Genomic DNA, 22,893 nt, shown 5'->3' with positions numbered 1-22,893 from the left:
TAAACTGTCCCGACATTGATTCCGGTTAGCATCTCCCTCGGTCCGGTGTGACCTCGTCAACTGTCCAGACTTTATCTGCTACAACGGTCTGCTACAACCATCCAGTGTCCTCTACCACGTTATGACACAACCATCCAGTGTCCTCTACAACGTTATGACACAACTACAACGTTATGACACAACCATCCAGTGTCCTCTACAACGTTATGACACAACCATACAGTGTCTTCACCACCGGTCTGACACTCCCATACAGTGTCTCCTATCCTCTTTTCTTTTATGTATTCGTCTATTTTCTTGTTTTGTTACTCTCTCCAAACTCAAGTTGGTTAGTTCCTATCCCCCTTGAGTTTGCGGGGGCTGTTAAAACCTACCATCACCTACTCCACCTACTACACCTACCACCACCTACCACTACCACCTACTACCACCTACTCCACCTACTCCACTACATCTCCTATATAAGGAGCCCCTCACCATTTGTAATAAATAACATACATCAATCAATAATATATCAATTTTAACATAAACATTGTGTTTAAGGGATAGAAATGAAGAAAAAAATGAGGAAGGTTAGAACAAAATGGAAAAGAACTAGGTAGTGATAAATCTTGTTGTTTGATCTTGTTTTTGATGTTCTGGATTTGAAACAAGCTTTGTTGTCACACTTTCTTATGATTTTTAAGAGTTTTTGCAAGCTTAAATTCATACTTTAGAACCTTGAAAAGAAAGGGAGAAAGATAAGAAAAAGTGAGGTTTTCGGACTCAAACAAGTGTTCCTGAACAGCCACTTCGGCACACGCGCCACCCATCCCCGCATGTGCGGCCAACCCTCACAGAAAGTGATTTTTCCTACTGCAAAAACCGTATGTGCGGCCCTGATCCCCACACTTGAAGCACCCCTGATTCAGCCCAATTTCAAATGGGCGTATCTCTCTCATCCGGACTAGGTTTTAAGCAATTCTTGAGCTTAGTTGCAGGAATCGCGCAACTAGGTGGCGATTCTAAGTAAGAATCGCGATTCCGCGATTCCGCGAAAGAAACGTGTAAGAATCGCGTTTCTGTGGAGAGAGAAACGCGATTCAGTCCAAGATGTGATCGTAAAGGAGAGAGAGAGAGAGAAACCCTAACCTGATCGATCGTCTTCATCTCTGAGGGCTTCGATCTTCGTCACTCTCTCGATCGTCTTCGTCTCTGCTTCTCTCCCTCTTCATCTCTGTTCGTCGTTCTCTGCTTCGTCTCTGTTCTCTGCTTCTCTCCCTCTTCGCGTTTGCTTCGTCTCTGTTGTCTTCACTCTCTCTCTTCGTCTCCATGTAGTAATGTTTGATCATATATATTATACATATAACATATAATATATATAATTTATCATATATATATATATATATAATTTATCATATATATAATATATACATATTATATTATATACTATATAATATATATAATTTATCATATATATATATGTAATAAAATTTATAAATTATAATTTTTACCATATATAATAAAATATTCAATTATTATTTCTTAAAATATGATATATAATAATAATTTTTGTAAATTATTATTTCTTAACTTTTTAACATATAATAAATAAAATAAATTATCTAATTTTTCTTTTTATTTATTTGAACATAATTTATTATTTCTTATTTATTATAATTTTTTATTTATAATATATAAGCGCTCCTAATTTACGACTCCTCTAAGTGGTCACGTTCCCCCGCTCCCGCTCCCGCTCCCGCTCCCGCTCCCGCTCCCGCTTCGTGCAACTAAGTTGAATTGAAGTAGGAGCTTGTAAGTTGAATTGTGTTCAATATCTTGTTCATGTTCTATGTAGTTCAAGCATTTGGAGGAAGAAAACACCCTTGGTTCAAGAGCCATTTGTGAGTAGTAGTGTAGTAAAGTTATGTTTGTTAAACTATGATTTGAAATGCAAAACCTATGCTATGTTTATGAAAGCTATGCTAATTTTCTACCATGAATGAACATCCTATAATCTTTTATCATGTATTAAGATGACAATTTAGATCTCGTTTTGTTATTGGGAAATTATGCCAATAACCTCTTGCTTGTTAGCTGAGCTCCTCTTGCCACCTATTGTAGACTCTTGATGCTCTCGAAGCCCTTGGAATGTTCATCGCTATGTATGTGCTTGCAAGTTATGCTTTGTTTATCATGTACAAATTATGTTATGTTTGAACTATGATCTTCAGCTTAGTTTTATTAAAGCTCATTGATGTTCATTCATTTACCACTTTACTATATTACTATTCATTGGGCAATGGCTTACCCCTCTTCCTTACATATATATATGTAGGTGATGAAGAGTCCGAGTACAAAGAGAAGTTTAATTAGAAGCCAGTCTTGTATGCTTGTGCTGGATTTGTAAAACTTTGTTATAAGTGTTGTATTTTACTTTATTGTTTAGATCATGTAATAATGTAAGATAACAATCCAAGAGGAACGATGTATGTTTTCATTTCATATAGTTATGCACTGCTCTGAATGGATGTATTAAATGGACTCAATATAAGAAAATGTGGGGGCCGAATAATGGGGGTCATAAATAGGCCGAGTAGATGAACTTGGAGAACTGGAATATATGTATAGTATTCGGCTTCATCCCACACATCCAAACCCTATCCTATTCGGTCGAATAGCCGAATAGGGCAAGGGCCGAGTAAAAAGCAATTTGCTACAAAGGAAGCCGAATGACGAACAGAAAGTGGGCCTAATCCCGAGGCCCAAGAGAGAAAGGATATAAATAGAAGAATATCAGCCAGTAAGAGGTATGTGAGAACTATTACACTTTACTTAAAATATAAGCAATTCAGAGTTTAGAGACTGACTTGCCCGTCGAAGTGCTAATTCTGGCACCCCCGACCGGAGTATTTATTCCTTTTCAGATGACTAGAAGAGGATCACTAGCGTCCTCCGGGATCAGAATAGTATTTCCAAACCACTTCTCCACAATTGGCGCCATCTGTGGGAATACTCAAACACATCCATGGCGGGCGTAACGGAAGACCCTCCGATAGTCACTGCTGAAACCACGCAGAGAGACGACCTCACTCCAACAAACATGCTTGGACCGGAGACCATCCCCGTAAGACGCGCTCTGAACTTCGCCTCACCCTCGACTCCAGAGCATGAAGCAATGCAAGCGATCATGGAATAAGCAAAGCAAAGCAAAGCAAAACGAACAAAGGTTGGAGAACATGATCGCAGAGAGCAAACATCTCCGTCAAGATTTGGCCTTGGAGCTGGCGAAGTCCAAACAAGCTGTACACTAAGGCCCGGAACGACCTGTGAGGGCAGGTGGTCGACGATCTCGAGCCCGACAACAAGACACTGATAGCAACTCCGACTCATCATCCCCGGAGCCCAAGAAGAAGGGACGATCTGAAACTTCCAGTTCTTCTGAAAAGAGTCCCCGTATAAGGCATAAGCAAAGAAGAAACAGTTCGGATGAAGATTAACATGATCCCTTTGTATGACGGATTGCCAAGGCAGTGCTACCCAAGAAATTCAAAGCACCGTCATTCACCTTGTACGATGGTAAATCAGACCCCACCGATCACATCCGCCATTACAAGCAAGCCATGACATTGCATGCAGATGACGAGGCTTTGATGTGCAGAATATTTCCGAGCAGTTTGGGACCACTAACTGTCAGGTGGTATTACAAACTGGAGCCGGTTTCGATTAAAAGCTTCCACCAACTCCCAAAATCCTTCAGGGCAAGGTTTATCACTAATGAGGTCCAGCCAAAGCAAGCCGATTCCCTCTGGGCAATGCAGATTCAACTGGGGGAAACCCTTTGTGCCTACTCGGCGCGGTATTGGGAATGCTTCAATCTGGTAGACGATGATTGCAATGACTCCATGGCCATTACCGCCTTCAAGATGGGGCTGCATCCCGACAGTGCCCTCCATAGCTCTTTGACCAGACGGCCCCCCAAAACAGTTTGGTCGTTGATGAAGAAAGTTGAAGAATACTGTAAAGTGGAAGATGATGCCTTAAGGGTTGAAGTCGGCAATGTGACCAACAAGACGACTCCTGCTGAAATTGCTCAGCCGTTAAATTCTGTAACACCTCAGAGCCCTGAACCACGGCATCGGGCGAAACGAGATAAGAGACGGGATTCACGCCGATCAAGCGACCAATGCTCCCACCGAGAAAATGAACAGCTGCAAATTGACAGCAGGCGCACGAGGCGCGCCGACAAGAAATATATAGAGTTGACTGAGCCGATCAGTGCGGTTATGTCCAAAATCCAACACCTTCCGTTCTTCAAACGGCCGTCGAAAATGATGGGACCTCCCGACACGAGAAGACAGGACAGATGGTGTGAGCATCATAAGGACCATGGCCATGATACTGATAGTTGTTATGCACTGAAGGACCTCCTGGAGGAATTGGTACAAGATGGCCGACTACAACAGTACGTTCGAAAAGGCAACCCAACCAAAGTAATAGCCTTGAGACAAGATTCACCTCCGCTCGGCGTGATCCACATGATATACAGCCTACCAATGTCATCGGCGGTGCATGCGATTCAGTCGAAGTCTGACCCTCAAGACCAACTCACTCCAGCTAAACGGCCCCATGAAGCCGAGGGCATTACTTTTGATGATTCGGATTTGGCCGAAGTAACGCTGCCCCACATTGATTCCTTGGTAATCGAGTTACGCGTAAACCGATTCACAGTTGAGCGCGTACTCATTGATCCGGGGAGCACATCGGAGATTATGTACTATAAGACATTTACCAAACTTGGCTTCTCTGAATCGGATCTCTCTCCGGCCCCTTATCTACTATTCGGTTTCAATGTCAATCTAGAGTACCCGTTGGGGAAAATCAGACTACCCGTTCGAGGAGGCTCCCGAACAGTGGATGTGGAATTCTTAGTCGTCAAGCTGCCGTCGCCATATAATCTCATCATGGGGCGATCCTGGTTGCATACTATGCAGGCCGTGCCAAGCACCTATCATCAGCTGCTACGCTTCCCGACAGAACACGGTATTGTGCAAATCCGCGACTCCCAGAAATCGGCACAAGCATGTTATCTCCTTGCTGCAAAAAGGCCAAAGGAACTACAGGTGAATTCCATTGAGGTGCCGGATCGAGAGAGCCTCGACAATGTTGGGCGGCTCCCAAATGAAAAGGCCACGGAAGGTTTAGACCGAGTTGAAATCGAAGGAAGCCCAAACAAGTTCTTCATGGTCGGCGCCTCCCTAAATCAGGTCGACAGACAGCAGCTAATCTCTTTCCTGCTCAGCAACCTCGATGTCTTTGCATGGACTCCGTATGAGATGCCAGGTATAGATCCGTCAGTTTCACAGCACCATTTGAATGTCGATCCTAAGTGCAAGCCGATCATTCAGAAAAGCCAACGGTTAGCCGCAGAGCACACTGCTGCCGTTGTTGAGGAGGTTGACAGGCTGCTTGACGCCGGGGCAATTAGAGAAGTCAACTACCCTATGTGGCTCTCTAATACAGTGGTGGTGAACAAGAAAAATGGGACTTGGTGCGTCGATTTCACGAATCTAAACAAAGCCTGCCTCAAAGATTGTTTTCCCCTACCCAGAATCGACCAACTTATAGATGCGACGACATGCCATCAACGTATGAGCTTCCTCAATGCTTACAGAGGCTACCATCAAATCGCCATGCATCCAGAGAACCAGGACAAAACTGCATTCCTCACCCTAAGAGGAACCTACTGCTACAAAGTTATGCCTTTTGGGCTGAAGAATGCAGGGGCAACCTATCAAAGACTGGTCACCGCCATGTTCAAGGAGCAACTCGGCCACACTATGGAAGTATACATTGACGATATGATGGTCAAGTCCAAGGAAGAACAGAATTATATAGCCGATCTAGAAAAGACATTCAGCATTCTACGCAAATATAAAATGAAGCTGAACGCTTCCAAATGTGCGTTTGGGATTGGCTCTGGCAAGTTCTTGGGTTACATTGTCAACCACCGAGGAATCGAGGCCAACCCGAGGCAAATCATAGCAATCTTGGAACTCGGCTCCCCCCGTTCAGTAAAAGAGGTTCAAAAGTTGATGGGGATAGCCGCCGCACTCAACAGGTTCATCAGCCGGTCTACAGATCGCTACCAACAATTCTTTCATACACTACGGCAGGGCAAGGCTTTTGAATGGTCCGCCGAATGCGAAGTCGTTTTCAACGGACTCAAGACCTACCTCCGCTCAGTACCACTCTTGACAACACCCGCTGCTGGTGACCTGCTCATTTTGTATCTGGCAGTTTCCGACAAGGCCGTCAGCGCCGTACTGATAAAGGAAGAGCTGGGGGAGCAGCGGCCAGTGTATATCACGATTGGCTATCGGCGCATGACGTCTTTGGGCCGATAAAGCCTCTGGATTCGAAACGCCCTTCGTGGATATCACGATCGGCCAAATAAAGTCTCCGGATTCGGAGCCCCATCGGCGCATGACGTCTTTGGGCCGATAAAGCCTCCGGATTCGGAGCGCCATTCATGGATATCACGATTGGCCAAATAAAGTCTCTGGATTCGGAGCCCCATCGGCGCATGACGTCCTTGGGCCGATAAAGCCTCCGAATTCGGAGCGCCCTTCGTGGATATCACGATTGGCCAAATAAAGTCTCCGGATTCGGAGCCCCACCGGCACATAACGTCCTTGGCCCGATAAAGCCTCCGGATTTGGAGCGCCCTTCGTGCATATCACGATTGGCCAAATAGTCTTTGAATTCGGAGCCCCATCGGTGCATGACGTCCTTGGGCCGATAAAGGCTCCGGATTCGGAGCGCCCTTTATGGATATCACGATTAGCCAAATAAAGTCTCCGGATTCGGAGCCCCATCGGCGCATGACGTCCTTGGGCCAATAAAGCCTCCGGATTCTGAGCGCCCTTCGTGGATATCATGATTGGCCAAATAGTCTCCGAATTCGGAGTCCCATCGGCGTATGATGTCCTTGGGCCGATAAAGCCTCCGGATTCGGAGACGGAACCCCATCGGCGCATGACGTCTTTGGGCCGATAAAGCCTCCGGATTCGGAGCGCCCTTCGTGGATATCACGATTGGCCAAATAAAGTCTCTGAATCCAGGGCCCCATCGGGGCATGACGTCCTTGGGCCAATAAAGCTTCCGGATTCGGAGCGCCCTTCGTGCATATCACGATTGGCCAAATAATCTCCGGATTTGGAGCCCCATCGGCGCATGATGTCCTTGGGCCGATAAAGCCTCCGGATTCAGAGCGCCCTTCGTGGATATCACGATTGGCCAAATAAAGTCTCCGGATTTGGAGCCCCATCGGCGCATGACGTCCTTGGGCCGATAAAGCCTCTGGATTCGAAGCGCCCTTCGTGCATATCACGATTGGCCAAATAGTCTTCGGATTCGGAGCCCCATCGGCGCATGACGTCCTTGGGCCGATAAAGCCTCCGGATTCGGAGACGGAGCCCCATCGACGCATGACATCTTTGGGCCGATAAAGCCTCCGGATTCGGAGTGCCCTTCGTAGATATCATGATTGGTCAAATAAAGTCTCTGAATTCAGAGCCCCATCGGCGCATGACGTCCTTGGGCCGATAAAGCCTCCGGATTCGGAGCGCCCTTCGTGCATATCACGATTGGCCAAATAATCTCCGGATTCGAAGCCCCATCGGCGCATGACGTCCTTGGGCCGATAAAGCCTCCGGATTCGGAGGCCCTTCGTGGATATCACGATTGGCCAAATAAAGTCTCCGGATTTGGAGCCCCATCGGCGCATGACGTCCTTGGGCCGATAAAGCCTCTGGATTCGAAGCGCCCTTCGTGCATATCACGATTGGCCAAATAGTCTTCGGATTCGGAGCCCCATCGACGCATGACGTCCTTGGGCCGATAAAGCCTCCGGATTCGGAGCGCCCTTCGTGGATATCACAATTGGCCAAATAAAGTCTACGGATTCGGAGCCCCATCGGCGCATGACGTCCTTGGGCCGATAAAGCCTCCGGATTCGGAGCGCCCTTTGTGGATATCACAATTGGCCAAATAAAGTCCTCAGATTCGGAGCCCCATCGGCGCATGACGTCCTTGGGCCGATAAAGCCTCCGGATTCGGAGCACCCTTCGTGGATATCACGATTGGCCAAATAAAATCTCCGGATTCGGAGCCCCATCGGCGCAACGCCTTTGGGCCGATTAAGCCTTCGAATTTATTGCCAGGGTCGTGTAACATGTATGCTGAATAAATATTTAATGAAGAGCGCTCCGTTATGACGAGCCGGCAAAAACCGTTTATTCGAACAATGTCTATCCAATAAAGCACATTTATGCAAAAACAACTTTATTCAAACATTTATGAAACAAAACACAAAACATGCAAATATAAGTGTGCCAAAGAAAAATTATAAAGCAACAGGAATATTGAAAACAAAGCATTTTGTTCATTCAACCAATAATTAAATAATTTTAGACGCAATCCGCGTTTGAACATTACAACGAATATTTTTATGCGGCGTCTCCCTCATCGTCGCTCTTTTTGACTTCAAAGGCAGAAAAGGGCAAGTGATCACGTTGGTACAGCGGCAACGCCGAATCGACACCCTTTGCTCGGAGAGCCTCCGCGGCATGAAGTGCCGCAATCCAACCGTGCTTAAACCCTGATTCTCGCATCGACAGACCTCCTCTGCAAGTTTCTCTTTCGTTTTGTCGATCCCAACCTTCCGGCCCGCATAGAAGCCTTGCTCATAACCCTTGGCCCTCGCATTTTCTACGGCAAACATGCTTGCCGTATCTCGGTCGGCAATGGCATGACTCAATAGCCGTTGGGTCACCCTCTCCTCCACGATCGGGTTAGATTGACCCGCCGCATGCGGCTCGGTGGATTTAGCCTTCCTAAGCTCCTTAAGCTCACGCTCGGCTTTCTCCGCACGAGCCTCCGAACTGCGGATCCGTTCGTCCATTTTCTCTATCTCCTGCTGCGTGGCGCGCAGGCGCATGCCGACTTCATAGGCGGTGTACAGCCCCTTCACCGCCCTATGGATGCCCTCTCGAAATACGTCAAAATCCTGTCGACCAATCATCGACTGCTGGACCTCCGATGGAAAAATCTGTCGAGCAAACTTGATCGCCACACTTGGGTCCTTGATAATGGAGTCCGCCTCCGTCATTGGTTTATTCCCCACAAAAACTGCAAAACTCAACGGTCGCGGCGCTACGTCGGCCTCATCTCTGGGGCGCGGTCGCGGAGAACTTCCCCGTTGCTGTTTCTCCTTTCGAGGTGATCTGCTTCGATGACTTGGAGGCTGATGTTTTTCCCGTTCTTTGGACGCCCTACTTCCCGCACGGGTGGGTTCTCTGCTGCGATTCATTGCAGTATCAAGCTCAGCCAAAGTTCGAGCTTCGCCTCTGCTGTTGAAGAAAACTCTATTTGACATTCGCGACAAGTTGTTTTGAATTGAGTCTGAACACAGTAAGTGAAGTTACTGGCGCGAAGAGCCCATCTCATTTATTTCTAATGCTTGCAGTGACCCCGAGGCAATTTCATTAACGCTAAACTCCAAACGAAGGATGCCGATTGATATGTGCCACAGTCACTTCATGTACTAATTTTTGGCTTTTTAAACGGCCTAATTATCTAAACGGCAATTATAGATCAATGCCTTGGAGTTCATGCACTGGCTGGGGGAAGGGCAGATTTATTAATCTAACTGGCCAAGCATCTTGGCCCCATGCCGATTGATATGTGCCACAGCCACTTCATGTACTAATTTTTGGCTTTTTAAACGGCCTAATTATCTAAACGGCAATTATAGATCAATGCCTTGGAGTTCATGCACTGGCTGGGGCAAGAGCATATTTATTAATCTAACCGGCCGAGCATCTTGGCCCCATGCCGATTGATATGTGCCACAACCACTTCATGTACTAATTTTTGGCTTTTTAAACGGCCTAATTATCTAAACGGCAATTATAGATCAATGCCTTGGAGTTCATGCACTGGCTAGGACAAGGGCAGATTTATTAATCTAACCGGCCGAGCATCTTGGCCTCATACCGATTGATATGTGCCACAGCCACTTCATGTACTAATTTTTGGCTTTTTAAATGGCCTAATCATCTAGTCGGCAAGTATACAGAACGTTTTATCCAAAACAGCAACAAAACAATACCATTCATTAATAACAGCAAAGCACAAAACGAATTTTCATTAAGTAAATTGGGCACAAATTGTAACTATTTTACATATGAAAATTACTAAACAAAAAGCTGTAAAAAGCTGAAAATTACTAAACAAAAAGCTGTAAACATACACGCAAATTCTAAAACAAAAACAAGAGCCGCCCAAATTAGTCCTCAGAATCAGACTCCAGCAGCTCAACATCCACTTGCTCGTATGGAATCGGCGTAGCCAATGTCACATCAGCAGCAGCAAGGGCTTTGAGCCAGCCGTGTTTGAATCCCCGATTTTCAAATTTGGGGACTTCGTCTACGTATTCATCGAAAGCAGATTTTTTCCCAGCATCGAATGCCCTGGAAGCCTCCAGGTCGGCTGCTTCCTTCCCCTTCTTTATTTCTTCCAACGCAACCTCCAATTTAGAGATCGCCTCCTGGGCCAATTTAAGCGTGTCGTCGCTCGCATCCGCCCTCTTCTCGGCGACCGATCTCAATTCTTCAGCATTGCAGGCTCTCTCCATCTCGGCCTCGGCGCGGGCGCCCTCCATCTTCGCCCTTATAACCTCGAACTCGGCCCTACTCCTTTGGCCCTTAACCTCCGCTTGTAAACGGCCAATCTGCTCGACAGCATCGTGATGGCGACGGCCCATCTTGGCTATCCTTCCGGCGGCCTACAAAACAGGAAGTTAAGACTAAAACAATATTTGCGTAAAGTGAAAAGACAACCGATTGCGCGGCCAACGCAATTGCAACCAGATCCGGCTCCGCTCAAAAAGCCGCATTGTCAGCAGGCAGTGAAACGGATGTGGCCATGCTGAGTGCGACCGTTGGATCTTTGATTACCGAAGTGTCGGAGGAGATCGGCGTATTTTTTATCTTCAGTTGAATAACAAAAGGTACAATCACAGCCGATTCCTCCAAACGAGGTCGTTTGTCGGCACGGTCTTCTTTTGAGCCGGCCTCAATCTCGGCAGGGCGCTTCTCTACCCTTTACTCAACTTCTACACTTGCCTGCACAAAAGGTTCCGCCTCGGCACTTTCGTTTTTTGTCGTTCCCTCCTCAATAACAGGCAAGGAGGATTGGGACTCGCCAATAGGCAGGGAGGGCTGAGATCTACCAAGAGTCTGGGAGGGCTGAGATTCGGCAGCCCGAATGGCCTCCGCCCTTCGCCGCACGGCCATCATTTCCGCGTTCGCCTTCTTGGCAAGTTTAGTGAGGCTCAACCCAGCCATATCTTCTGGGTACGTGCCGGGAAGGTCCTCCAAACCGTGAAAAATATCGTCAAGTGGAAGGTCCTCTCGACCCGAAGTGGACGGAGGATCAACTGAATTGAGGCCGGCTTCTTCAAATGCTAGCTTCAAAGCCTCGTCGACCTCGACTTCGGATTGGTCTGACTCGGCGGCCTCAGCTACTTCCTGTCGCTCCGAATCTAATCCCTCGAAACCGACTTGCCTCAAATTCTTGAAATCGGTCAGGATAAAGGCGGTAAGAAACTCCTCACCCTTCGGAATTGGGATGTTCTCTGCCGCCGAGAAGGTTGTATAGGTCGGCTCGTAGCGGAGAAGAATGTGGGCCGCCCTCTCTTGTTTTTGAAGACTCGGCCGGCCGAAATATCTGAGCGCAACCTTGATTTTCGAAAGAATGGCGTCGTCGGTTGAAGTCAGGACTTTCTTCAAATCGTTCCCTGCACAAGCAAAGCCATGAGGTCTCGAAAATGAAGCTTTATGAATATAACAAAAATAAATAAAAGAAGCTACACGGCCACCTGGTTCGCCCCTCTGTCTAGGAATAGGATTGAGGCGATCCTCACCTTCGCCGAATTCCCAATTACCTTGGACAACAACCATAACATCATCGACTCGCTTCCCAGAGCTGGAAAGCATAGTCACTAGTTGATGGTCGGTGTCCTTGGCCCTAAGGAAGCAACGCCTATGCCGACCAGAAGACTTGGCCAAGGCATAACAATGCCGAATAGCAAGAATGCGGAGCTTAATCCTAAGGCGACGGTTTAGTGCGATAATCCCCATTACGATTCTAAAAAAATTAACATTGGGTTGGGAAGGGATTAAACTCCAATGGCAGAGCACAACCCTAAGGAATGGATGAAGTGGGAATCGGACTCCACCCTCTGCGATTGATAGGAGAGGGAAGACGATCGTGGATCCATCAGCCCTCTCCATATTGAGGGTGTCGTCTGTCACGAATGACAGACGGACGTCATCAGAAATGGAAAAATGGCGTCGGAAGCCAGAAATTCGATCCGAAGAGAGAAGGTCTTTCAGGTGTTTTGCCATTTCCCACAGTTTACACGAATGCTCGAAACCAAAAACAAACCAGGCAAAAGGACTTAGAGCAGAAAGGGAGAGAACTTACGAGAGACGAAGAAGATAGAGAAGGAAAGGAAGTTGCAGAGATAACGCGGAAGACAGTTCAGTGGCAAGTATCTGAAAGTGTGTATTTGAAAAGACGTCAAAATTTTAAATTATAATAAGGAGAGTACGAAGGGGCGAGAAGTTGAAATGATGACCGAGAAGCGTGTGTTCAGACATCTGCATTGGAATGGGGTCAGCCGCCGAATTTCAGCTCTGACTTTTCGCCTTCGAAACCAAACACTCCAACCAACTGTCATTAGTGGAATGCTTGGGGGGCAATTGTGGGGGCCGAATAATGGGGGTCGTAAATAGGCGGAGTAGATGAACTTGGAGAACTGGAATATATGTATAGTATTCGGCTTCATCCCACATCCAAACCCTACCCTATTCGACCGAATAGGGCAAGGGCTGAGTAAAAAGCAATTTGCTACAAAGGAAGCCGAATGACGAACAGAGAGTGGGCCTAATCCCGAGGCCCAAGAGAGAAAGGATATAAATAGAAGAATATCAACCAGTAAGAGGTATGTGAGAAGTATTACACTTTACTTAAACTATAAGCAATTCAGAGTTTAGCAACTGACTTGCCCGTCGGAGTGCTAATTCCGGCACCCCCGACTGGAGTGTTTATTCCTTTTCAGGTGACTAGAAGAGGATCACTAGCGTCCCCCGGGATCAGAAGAGTATTTCCAAACCACTTCACAGAAAATAATGATTTCCGCACTTGAGAATGTTAAAATTCGCCCCAATTATCATAGGAGTCCAACTCGTTTTGAAAGTTAGGCCTTTGGTAGTCTACGACTACTGGCCGACCACTACACTATCCTATTTGGAGTGGGATGGGGTGGTGACAATGTCCCATAATATAAGTCCATTTGTTAAAGTTAGCTTCTTCATCATGTAAGAATTGGCAGGTCCATTTGTTATGGGAAGAATTCTTCCCATAATATAAGTCCATTTTTTAAAGATTTTTAAAAATATTAATAATAAAAATGACTTAAATTAAAGAATCTATGGTCACCAGTAGCAATCTCACACAGGCAGAACAAGTATTAAGATAAATAAAATCCAGTAAAATTGTAAATTATATATATACACATGCCAAGTGTTTATATAGCCAAGAATTCCATAAATCTTGAGCAAACCCCTTAAAAATTCAGACACTAGCATGTATTATATTGTGGTCATCATTTTTCTTTTTCCTTTTTTTGGTCTGGATTGTCCTTATCAGTGCATAAACAACTATTAAACATACGATCCACATAAACATATCCAGAACACCAGGCAAGATAATCAGACTATTATCCTTACAGAAGCATACAAAGAACAAAACAAAACTCAAATATTCTACTTACAACAGCATTTACTAACCTGACCGGTTGTTTGAATGTACATCTGAAAAGACAACCACCACAAGGCCAGCAACACAGATAGCAACACCAATATATTTTTTGAATCTGTATTTTGTCTTCAAGAAAAACCAGGTAAGGAATATTACGGATGGGATTGACCAACAATCCAGTAGCATAACACTTGTTACGGATGTGTACTGATATGCCTTCACCACTGCACATTTAAAAGACCACCATCAAATCAGCTCCCATGACAGTTAACTTTTAGCAACAAAAAATCCCTTATTTATGAGACATATGTGAGGAGGAATTTGTTTACACCTGGCATAAGAATTTTTATTCATATACCCTCTGTAACTTATTGTGCATCTCACCTTATGTAAAACATAGTTTGGATTCATACTCATCCTATGTCCTTCATGCTTTCCAAATTACAAACAAATTGGAGATCAAGAGTTAGGTCATCCATTATATTATATATAATATAACTCTAGTTTTGAGAGCTGTATCGATGAATTAGCTTTTGATCTCCGATTGACCTAAAATTTGGCAAGTATGAAGGGCAATAGAGAAGCATGAAATCCACAGGTAGAATTTGCGAAAGGCAAAACACACAAAAAGTTACAGAGAGGGGTAAGAATAGCAGGTAATCAGAAATATTACATATATTTTACATGAAAGGTTCCAAAATGGTTTTTCTTCACTTGAACTGAAATTTCCTGATGAAAGTGGAGTATTATGCTTTTTATTAAGGAAAACAATGAATTCCATACACATCCATCATTACTTTCATAAATAAAAGAAACAAAAAATGCCCAGCAAATCAATTTTCAAAACACTACAATCTCAATCAGTAGGATTATTTGCTCTCAAGCTATAGTTACCAGTGTTTATTTGAGAGAAAACTAACTTAGAGAATGATTAGACAATCACCCCCTTTTATATTGATAATAGGTAGCCTACAATGAAAACCTTGGAGGCACAAATAAGGAAATAATAGAATAAGGAAATAACAGCTAATAGAATAAGAAAGTCCTACGACACTAATTACGGAATCAAAATATAATCTAAATAAGGAAATAAATAATAGAATGATCCTAACATATATTCTAGCACTCCCCCTCAAGCTGGTGCAAAGATATCTCTCATGCCCAACTTGTCAAGAATATCATGAAATAGTTTACTGCCAACTCCCTTGGTGAGAATATCTGCAAGTTGTTCACCAGACTTCACAAATGGAATACATATTGTGCCACTAGTGAGCTTCTCTTTGATGAAGTAACGATCAGTCTCAACATGCTTTGTCATGTCATGTTGAACAGGATTGTGAGCTATGTTGATGGCAGCCTTATTATCACAATATAACCGCATGGAGTCTTTCTGGTCAATTCCCAGATCATGCAATAACAACTTGATCTACTAGAGCTCACACACACCTTATGCCATAGCTCTAAACTCAGCTTCTGCATTAGACTTGACAATCACATTATGTTTCTTACTCTCCAAGTAACTAAATTGCCTCCAACAAAAGTACAATACCCTGAAGTGGACCTCCTATCAGTTACTGATCCTGCCCAATCAACATTCGTATAAGCTTCCACACTAAGATGATCATGTTTGGAAAAATAAAGACCTTTTTCAGGAGAAGATTTCAAGTATTTCAAAATTCTCATAATTGCCGCCAAATGTATTTCATGAGGAGCGTGCATAAACTAGCTAACTACAATAACGGCAATATCAATATCAGGATGACAATGGGCTAAGTAAATAAGCTTACCCACTAATCTCTGATAACTCCCTCTATCAACGGCTGCTCCCCCACTATCATCACAAAGTTTTTGATTAGATTCCAGTGGTATGTCACAAGCTTTACTTCCAAGTATCCCTGTTTCCTTCAACATGTGAAGGATATATTTTCTCTGACAAATGAAAATCCCATCTTTGGACCTAGCCACTTCAATCCCCAGAAAGTACTTTAGTTCTCCAAGTCTTTGATTTCAAACTTACTGGCCAAATACTTTTTCAACAAAGAGATTTCCTCAACATCGTCTCCTGTAAGCACTATGTCATCCACATATACAATGAGAGTTGCAGTCTTATCATGAGAGGAATGTTTAACAAACAGAGTATGATCAGCCTGACTCGGTTTGAAGCTATATTTTAGCATTGCTTGAGTGAATCTCTCAAACCAAGCCCTAGGGGACTGTTTGAGGTTATATAATAACTTTCGAAGTCAACACACCTTAGCCTTAGTTCAAAGAGTTTCTGTAGCGATCCCAGTTTTGCCACTTCGCTGAGTATGTCAGGGATCGAGCTGCCCGGTCAGCTCGCGGGGGTCCAGGGGGCAGCGCCCCTTGGCGGGTCCAAGGGCAGTGCCCTGGCAGGGATCGAGTTGCCCGGTCAGTTAGCGGGGGTCCAGGGGGTAGCGCCCCTTGGCGGGTCCTATGGCAGCGCCCTGGCGAGGTTGAGGGGTAGCGCCCCCGAAGCAAAAATGCAATATGCATTAGAAATTGCTTGTCCGCTTGAGCGGCCGTTTATGCGCTCGAGCGAAGAATGTTTGGTTCCAGAAATTTGACCTGTCGGCAAAAGTACTGGGAAGGTGCATTCGACGCTCGAGCGGGGCATTCCACGCTCAAGCTGACCATGTATTATATCAGTTCGTGAATCTGATATTTCAGATCACTTTTGTAAATCTCTCTCTCTAAAACATTTCCTCTCCCTTTTCTCTACATTTCCCTACGCCAAATTAGATTGAAACTTTGATTTCTCAAGATCCATTAGCGTTCTGCCATAGGTTCTTCAACAAAGTTGGTTAACTTCTCAAGGGCTTCGTTGTGTGCAATGAAGATCGAGTTTCGACACCATTGATTTTGGGGGTTTCGTTTCGTTTCGTTTCATTTCTTCTTCAGAACTTGAGGTAGGGATTTTCTTAGAGTTATATATATATTTTTGCAAAATCTATATGATTTTCGAAATCATCTTTCGATAGCTTTGAAAATTGATTGTTAATTCAAGAAGTTGAGCGATTTTGAAAGTGAGTTTGTCTCTTGTTCTTTTAGAATGATCTTATGGGTTTTGATCTTCGTTGATTGATGAAAAGATGATTTTGGAAAGTTTTCTTTCAAAAAATTTGAGTTGTATAGTTTTGGTGAGAAAACCTAGAATTTGAATTTTCTTTTAAAAGAGATTGAAAATCCATGAATGATATTGTTAAATTTATTTTGTGTGTCAAAATAAATGATGTTTGGAAAATTTCTTATTTATATTTTTACAAATGATGAATTTTAGAGAATATGAGAATTTTTGTTCATTTTGGAAATTATTGTTCAAAATGTTGAAATAGTCTTGAAATGACTAATTATTGAGGATACTTGAGAAGAGGGAATTGTTTTATTCCTTGGATGATAAAGTGGAATAAAAGTATTTATATTTATCTTGTGTTATTGGCATATCAATTCATTTGATTACATTAAACTTTAAAAGTTGATTTGAAAATTTGCATTGAGAAAAGAATGTTGGGAAACAAGTTTTCATGGTATGATTTTGGGGTATATACGCTGGCAAGTCTTGATAGGTGGCGGAGATGATATTGAACAAGTTGGCCTGAGAGTCCGGAGTGAAAGACCGAAAACCCGCGTGAATAGGTGTCGAGCCTTCCGATTAATACTGGTAAAAATGACAATTTGATAGTACTTGTATAGTCTACTTGCAGACACCGACCTAGGGATTATCAGAGTCGTATTTACTGCCTTTGAAATAAATTGTTAAGTTTTGAACAATTAAAATTACATTATATTATTGAGCATGATGGTTTTCAAAAAATGAAAATATGATTTATGTTCAAAAAGAACATAGCATGGCATGTGCATTTCATCTCTTGAGACTTGTATAAAATGTATATACTTTGTTAAGAATTTCCTACTGGGCTTTATGCTCACCCTACGGGATTTTTGTGCAGGAAAAGATGTGGTGATCTCACCTAACTAGGGGCGTGGAAGTATGTGGATTGGGAGTACAATGCTCTCATTTTGCTGTGACTCTGTGTGTAAGCCAAGGGTTGTGTTTGTGTGGGTTTGAATAATCATTTTGTGTAACCAGGCTCAAGCCTTGGAAACTTGTAAACCATTGGGGGTATTTATTTGTTTATTTACTTGTTGTTGGATTAATGTATTGTTGCATGAAGAACTATTGTATCATGTAATATAAGTTTGGAGATTTATATTCGGTTTTCCTTGAAAGAGTCATGATTGTTGTCTTATCATTTAGGCTAGAAATTTGGGGCGTTATAGTTTCAAAGCCAGAAGGAATGTCCATATACACTTCCGCTTCTAGGTCACCATACAAGAAAGCATTTTTTACATCAAACTGATGAAGTGGCTAGTCCAGATTAGCTGCCAGAGAAAGAAGTACTCAGACTGAATTCATCTTTGCAACGAGAGCAAATGTTACTTGGTAGTCCACCCCATAGGTCTGAGTAAAACTCTTTTGCCACAAGTCTCAATTGAACCATCTGCCTTGTGCTTCACAATATACACCCATTTGCATCGCACAATTCGTTTGTCCCTAGGTAACTCAGTCAAATCCTAAGTGTCATTCTTATGAAGTGCTTTCATTTCCTCCACCATGACCAATTTCCACTCAGGGAATAGTAAGAGCATCCTGAAAATAATTAGATATGCTAACAGAGGAAATTTTTGACACAAAGGTTTTTATATAAAGAGGACAAATGAGAATAAGACACAAAGTTAGAAATAGGATGATGAGTACAAGATCTCACATTTTCTCTTGACAATGGGGATATCAAGATCAGTAGGTTCAAACTTAGGTAGTAATATCAGGGGTTTTAGGGTTACTTGGACCTTCATTAAGAGAAGGAGACGACAGTGATTGATTAGAAATGGTCTCTTGTATCTAGGTAATTTTCTGCCTTTCTGTATCCCTAACATAGAATTGCCTTCTCTGTTTTTGGCAACATCGAATTTTGTATTGCTAGTAATAGATATCACTGGAGGTGGTACTGGGCTAGGAACAATAGGAGCAACAATAGGTACTGCTGGTGGTGGTATTGGGTCAAGAATAATAGAAACAACATGACTCTCTTCACTCCAAGACTCCCCCTAAGAGATTGATAAATTTAGAGAATATCAGATTAGGGAATGATTAGGATATCATCCCCTATTTATATTAATGAAGATCAATAATTACAAGGAGCCCTAAGGCATAGAATAATTACAAAATAAGAACCCAAACAATAATATATTATTCTAACACTCCCCCTCAAGGTGGTGCGAAGATATCTCGCATGCCCAGCTTGCCTAAAATGTCATGAAAGGGCTTACTTCCAAGTCCCTTAGTGAGGATGTCAGCAAGTTGTTCACCAGACTGCACAAAGGGAGTACATATCGTGCCATTAGTGAGTTTTTCCTTAATGAAGTGGCGATCAACCTCAACATGCTTTGTCCTGTCATGTTGAACCGGATTGTGAGCAATGTTGATAGCGGCCTTATTATCACAATATAACCGCATGGAGTCTGTCTGATCAATACCTAGATCACTCAACAATAACTTGATCCATAAGAGCTCACACACCCCTTGTGCCATAGCTCTAAACTCAGATTCTGCACTTGACCTGGCAACCACATTCTGTTTCTTACTCCTCCAAGTAACTAGGTTGCCTCCAACAAAGGTGCAATACCCTGAAGTCGATCTCCTATCAGTTACTGATCCAGCCCAGTCAGCATCTGTATAGGCTTCCACACGAAGATGATGTAAGTGTGGTAGGTGAGGAGTAGGTGAGGAGTAGGTGGAGAGTAGGTGAGAGTTGAGTGTGGTAGGTAGATGTAAGTGTGTTAGGTGAGAGTTGAGTGTGGTAGGTGAGTATGTTTTTCTCTTCTATATATAGGAGAGTGATTGTATACATTCAAAAATATCAACAACATACATCAATCAATAATATACATCAATTTTTTTACATGGTATCAGAGCAAGGTTAAGAATCTAGTAATTTCGCTTCACCGACGGGCGGCAACCTCGCCTTGGCCGCCCGCCGGACCTCAACCTATTCCGCTGATAAAATCAACAAAGATTTGTGCAACTGTCGTCATGTGTTTCACAGAGATTACTTGGATAGATGGGTGGATAAAACCAAGTACTGTCGTCAACTGTCGCCTCAGATTCCAATTCCTGTAAGAAAGCAACATCAAAACCCACCTGTGATGCCAATCCCAGTCCTTGCCATCACATGCCTTACAATCAGTACAGCAGCCGAAGGGACATGTTAATGCCCAAGCACCACCAATGTCACTCCACTTCAACCCTCTCTGCCCACTGGCTCCACCCAGTTGCAGCAACCAATACAGACAAGTGGCATTATGCATCTGCCGCTGCAACCCCCACTGCCACCACAACCGAGACCACCTTCAATGCCGGCTTTCTCTCACCAGATTCATTCACAAATTGGGCAGAACCCTGGTTTCCAGCACTCTGGTCCACCTCAGCTGCATCATTCACAGCCCATGTTTCATTTAGGTAACAAACCTCCACCTAGCATGGGGCCTTCATTTCCGCAGGGACAGCCCCCACTTCCAAGTCAGCCACCACCTCAATCAGTGTATTAGGTAGGAGGTTCACATTTCGGTACAGAATTCAACAGTCAAGTAGGAAGCTCCATGCAACCCGAAAGAGCGCCTGCTTGGATTCCAGGTCCAGCTGATAATGCAATGGGATCACAGCTTCCAGGACCACCACTGATGCTCTCTCTCTCTCTCAGGGGCTCTTTCTCTCTCCTCCTTTGTTGTGTGAGACTGATGATGGGGTAGCACAGCAGAGATGCTCCACTTTTTATCTCTTTCTTTCCAAACTCAAGACCCTCTCTCTCCACTTTATCACATGGGCTTGTCATTTCTCTCTCCTCCGTTTGATTTCAAAATCAATTATTTTTTATTTATTTTCTCCAAATCACTTTTAATCTCTTTTAAATACCCACTCTACAATAATATATTTTTTTGCAGGGGCACTACCCCCCACTTTCTTTTGAAACATCCATGTTCCCTTTGTCATCCACCTCACACCGATCTTTCTTAAATAACCCATCCAAAAATATTTTTTTTTTATCTATTTTTTATTTTATTTTATTTTTATTATTAAACAAAACAACAACAAAAAATACCACCACAAACATTCCACCAACTTGTCATTTCTTCATGCCGGGGATCAACCCCGATCACAATTTTACACCAAAAAAAAAAAAAAAAAAAAAAAAACTCGTTTTATTCATGACAGGGATCAACCCCAATCACATTTCTACACCAAAACACAAACAAAACAAAAAAAAAAAAACCAACACCATCACAACAACAAAGGATTTTTTCTTCTCTACTCTGCCGCCAGTCTCTTCTTCTTGCCTCCGTCCTAGGCGGCCCTTGACGGTGTTGCCTCCGTGTTTCCCACTCCACTGGGCACGATCACTACTCCCTGCTCCTCCACTGCAGCATATGGCGGCCCTCCAAATCGGAACATAACGGTGGCCTTCCGCTTCAGCTCCTTATTTTCCGCCTTTAGCACACTTATCTCTGCTCGCGCATCCTTATACATGTGCTGGAGCAGAGCTAGTTGGGCATTTAACTGCTGCACCTCATTTGTCCTACTCTGCAGCCGGTGCGACAAGTTTGTGACCGCAGTCATGGTTTCCACACATGACTTCAAAGTATACTGATTGGCCTCAATATCAGTTTGCACTGCCATTTTTTGCTCCACCGACCGCATCGGAAAGTTCAACGGAGCAAAACCAGAGGCGCTTGGTTGAGGTTCACTGGCCACCGCACCAGTTATCTCTCTTGTTGACTCGTTGAGGTCGGGAAAGAGAGTGAGCAGACCACGGGACGCAGAGGCCATATTCTGGGTAGCTGAACGGGAAGACGAGGCCATGTTATGGGTTGCTGAGTGTTTCAGAGAAGGGTTGATTACAGAATGGCAACAGAGTGTTCCAGAATCTCTTTCTCAGAAACGGAAGAGTTTTTTTCAAAGATTTTCGGCGGTTTCAGACTGGTTTGCACAGCCTCCGCCTCAACCTTGGTTAAATAGCCGAGGCAGACACGCGCATCATGCGCCTCTCGGCGCTCGCCGACAACATGGGCGCTCCTTTTGATAGGCACGCCTTTTGATGGCACGCCTTTTGACAAATTGGGCACACCTTTTAAGGGTGCGACTTTTTAGGGGTCCGACAAGACTCTGTAAACTGTCCCGACATTGATTCCGGTTAGCTCCTTCATGGGTCCGACAAGACTCTGTAAACTGTCCCGACATTGATTCCGGTTAGCTCCTTCATGGGTCCGACAAGACTCTGTAAACTGTCCCGACATTGATTCCGGTTAGTTTCTACAAGGGTCCAGCAAGACTCCGTAAACTGTCACAACAACTGTCACAACATTGTCTGCTACAACGGTCCGACATGACCCCATAAACTGTCTTCTACATCGGTCCAACACGAGCCAGTGTCTTCTAGATCGGTCTTCCATAACCATACAGTCTTCTACAACGGTCTGACACGACCATACCGTGTCTCCTATCCTGTTTTATTTTATTTATCAGTTTACTTTCCTGCTTTGTTACTCTCTCCAAACTCAAGTTGGTTAGTATCTATCCTCCTTGAGTTTGAGGGGGGCTGTAAGTGTGGTAGGTAGATGTAAGTGTGTTAGGTGAGAGTTGAGTGTGGTAGGTGAGTATGTTTTTCTCTTCTATATATAGGAGAGTGATTGTATACATTCAAAAATATCAACAACATACATCAATCAATAATATACATCAATTTTTTTAGGTAGATGTAAGTGTGTTAGGTGAGAGTTGAGTGTGGTAGGTGAGTATGTTTTTCTCTTCTATATATAGGAGAGTGATTGTATACATTCAAAAATATCAACAACATACATCAATCAATAATATACATCAATTTTTTTACAGATGATCATACTTTGAAAAATAAAGACCCTTACCAGGAGCAGATTTCAAGTACCTCAAAA

The 22,893-nt window shown here is 43.8% G+C and overlaps 1 protein-coding gene across 2 annotated transcripts in view; it reads right to left on the bottom strand.

The window, feature by feature from the left end:
* The window catches only part of LOC114277692 (uncharacterized), a 59,584-nt gene that overhangs the window by 19,401 nt on the left and 17,290 nt on the right, over window positions 1–22,893 (bottom strand). For both annotated transcript variants that reach the window (XM_028219627.2, XM_082878143.1), the window contains exon 4: window positions 13,899–14,093. In XM_028219627.2, the coding sequence (XP_028075428.1) occupies window positions 13,899–14,093 (195 nt within the window). The remainder of the gene's footprint in view (window positions 1–13,898; window positions 14,094–22,893) is intronic.

This window comes from Camellia sinensis, chromosome 7 (assembly GCF_055761805.1).
Source record: "Camellia sinensis isolate YWXY chromosome 7, ASM5576180v1, whole genome shotgun sequence".
Taxonomy (NCBI): domain Eukaryota; kingdom Viridiplantae; phylum Streptophyta; class Magnoliopsida; order Ericales; family Theaceae; genus Camellia; species Camellia sinensis.
Note: the sequence above shows the minus strand (reverse complement) of the source record. Positions and strands in the feature narration are given on the sequence as shown.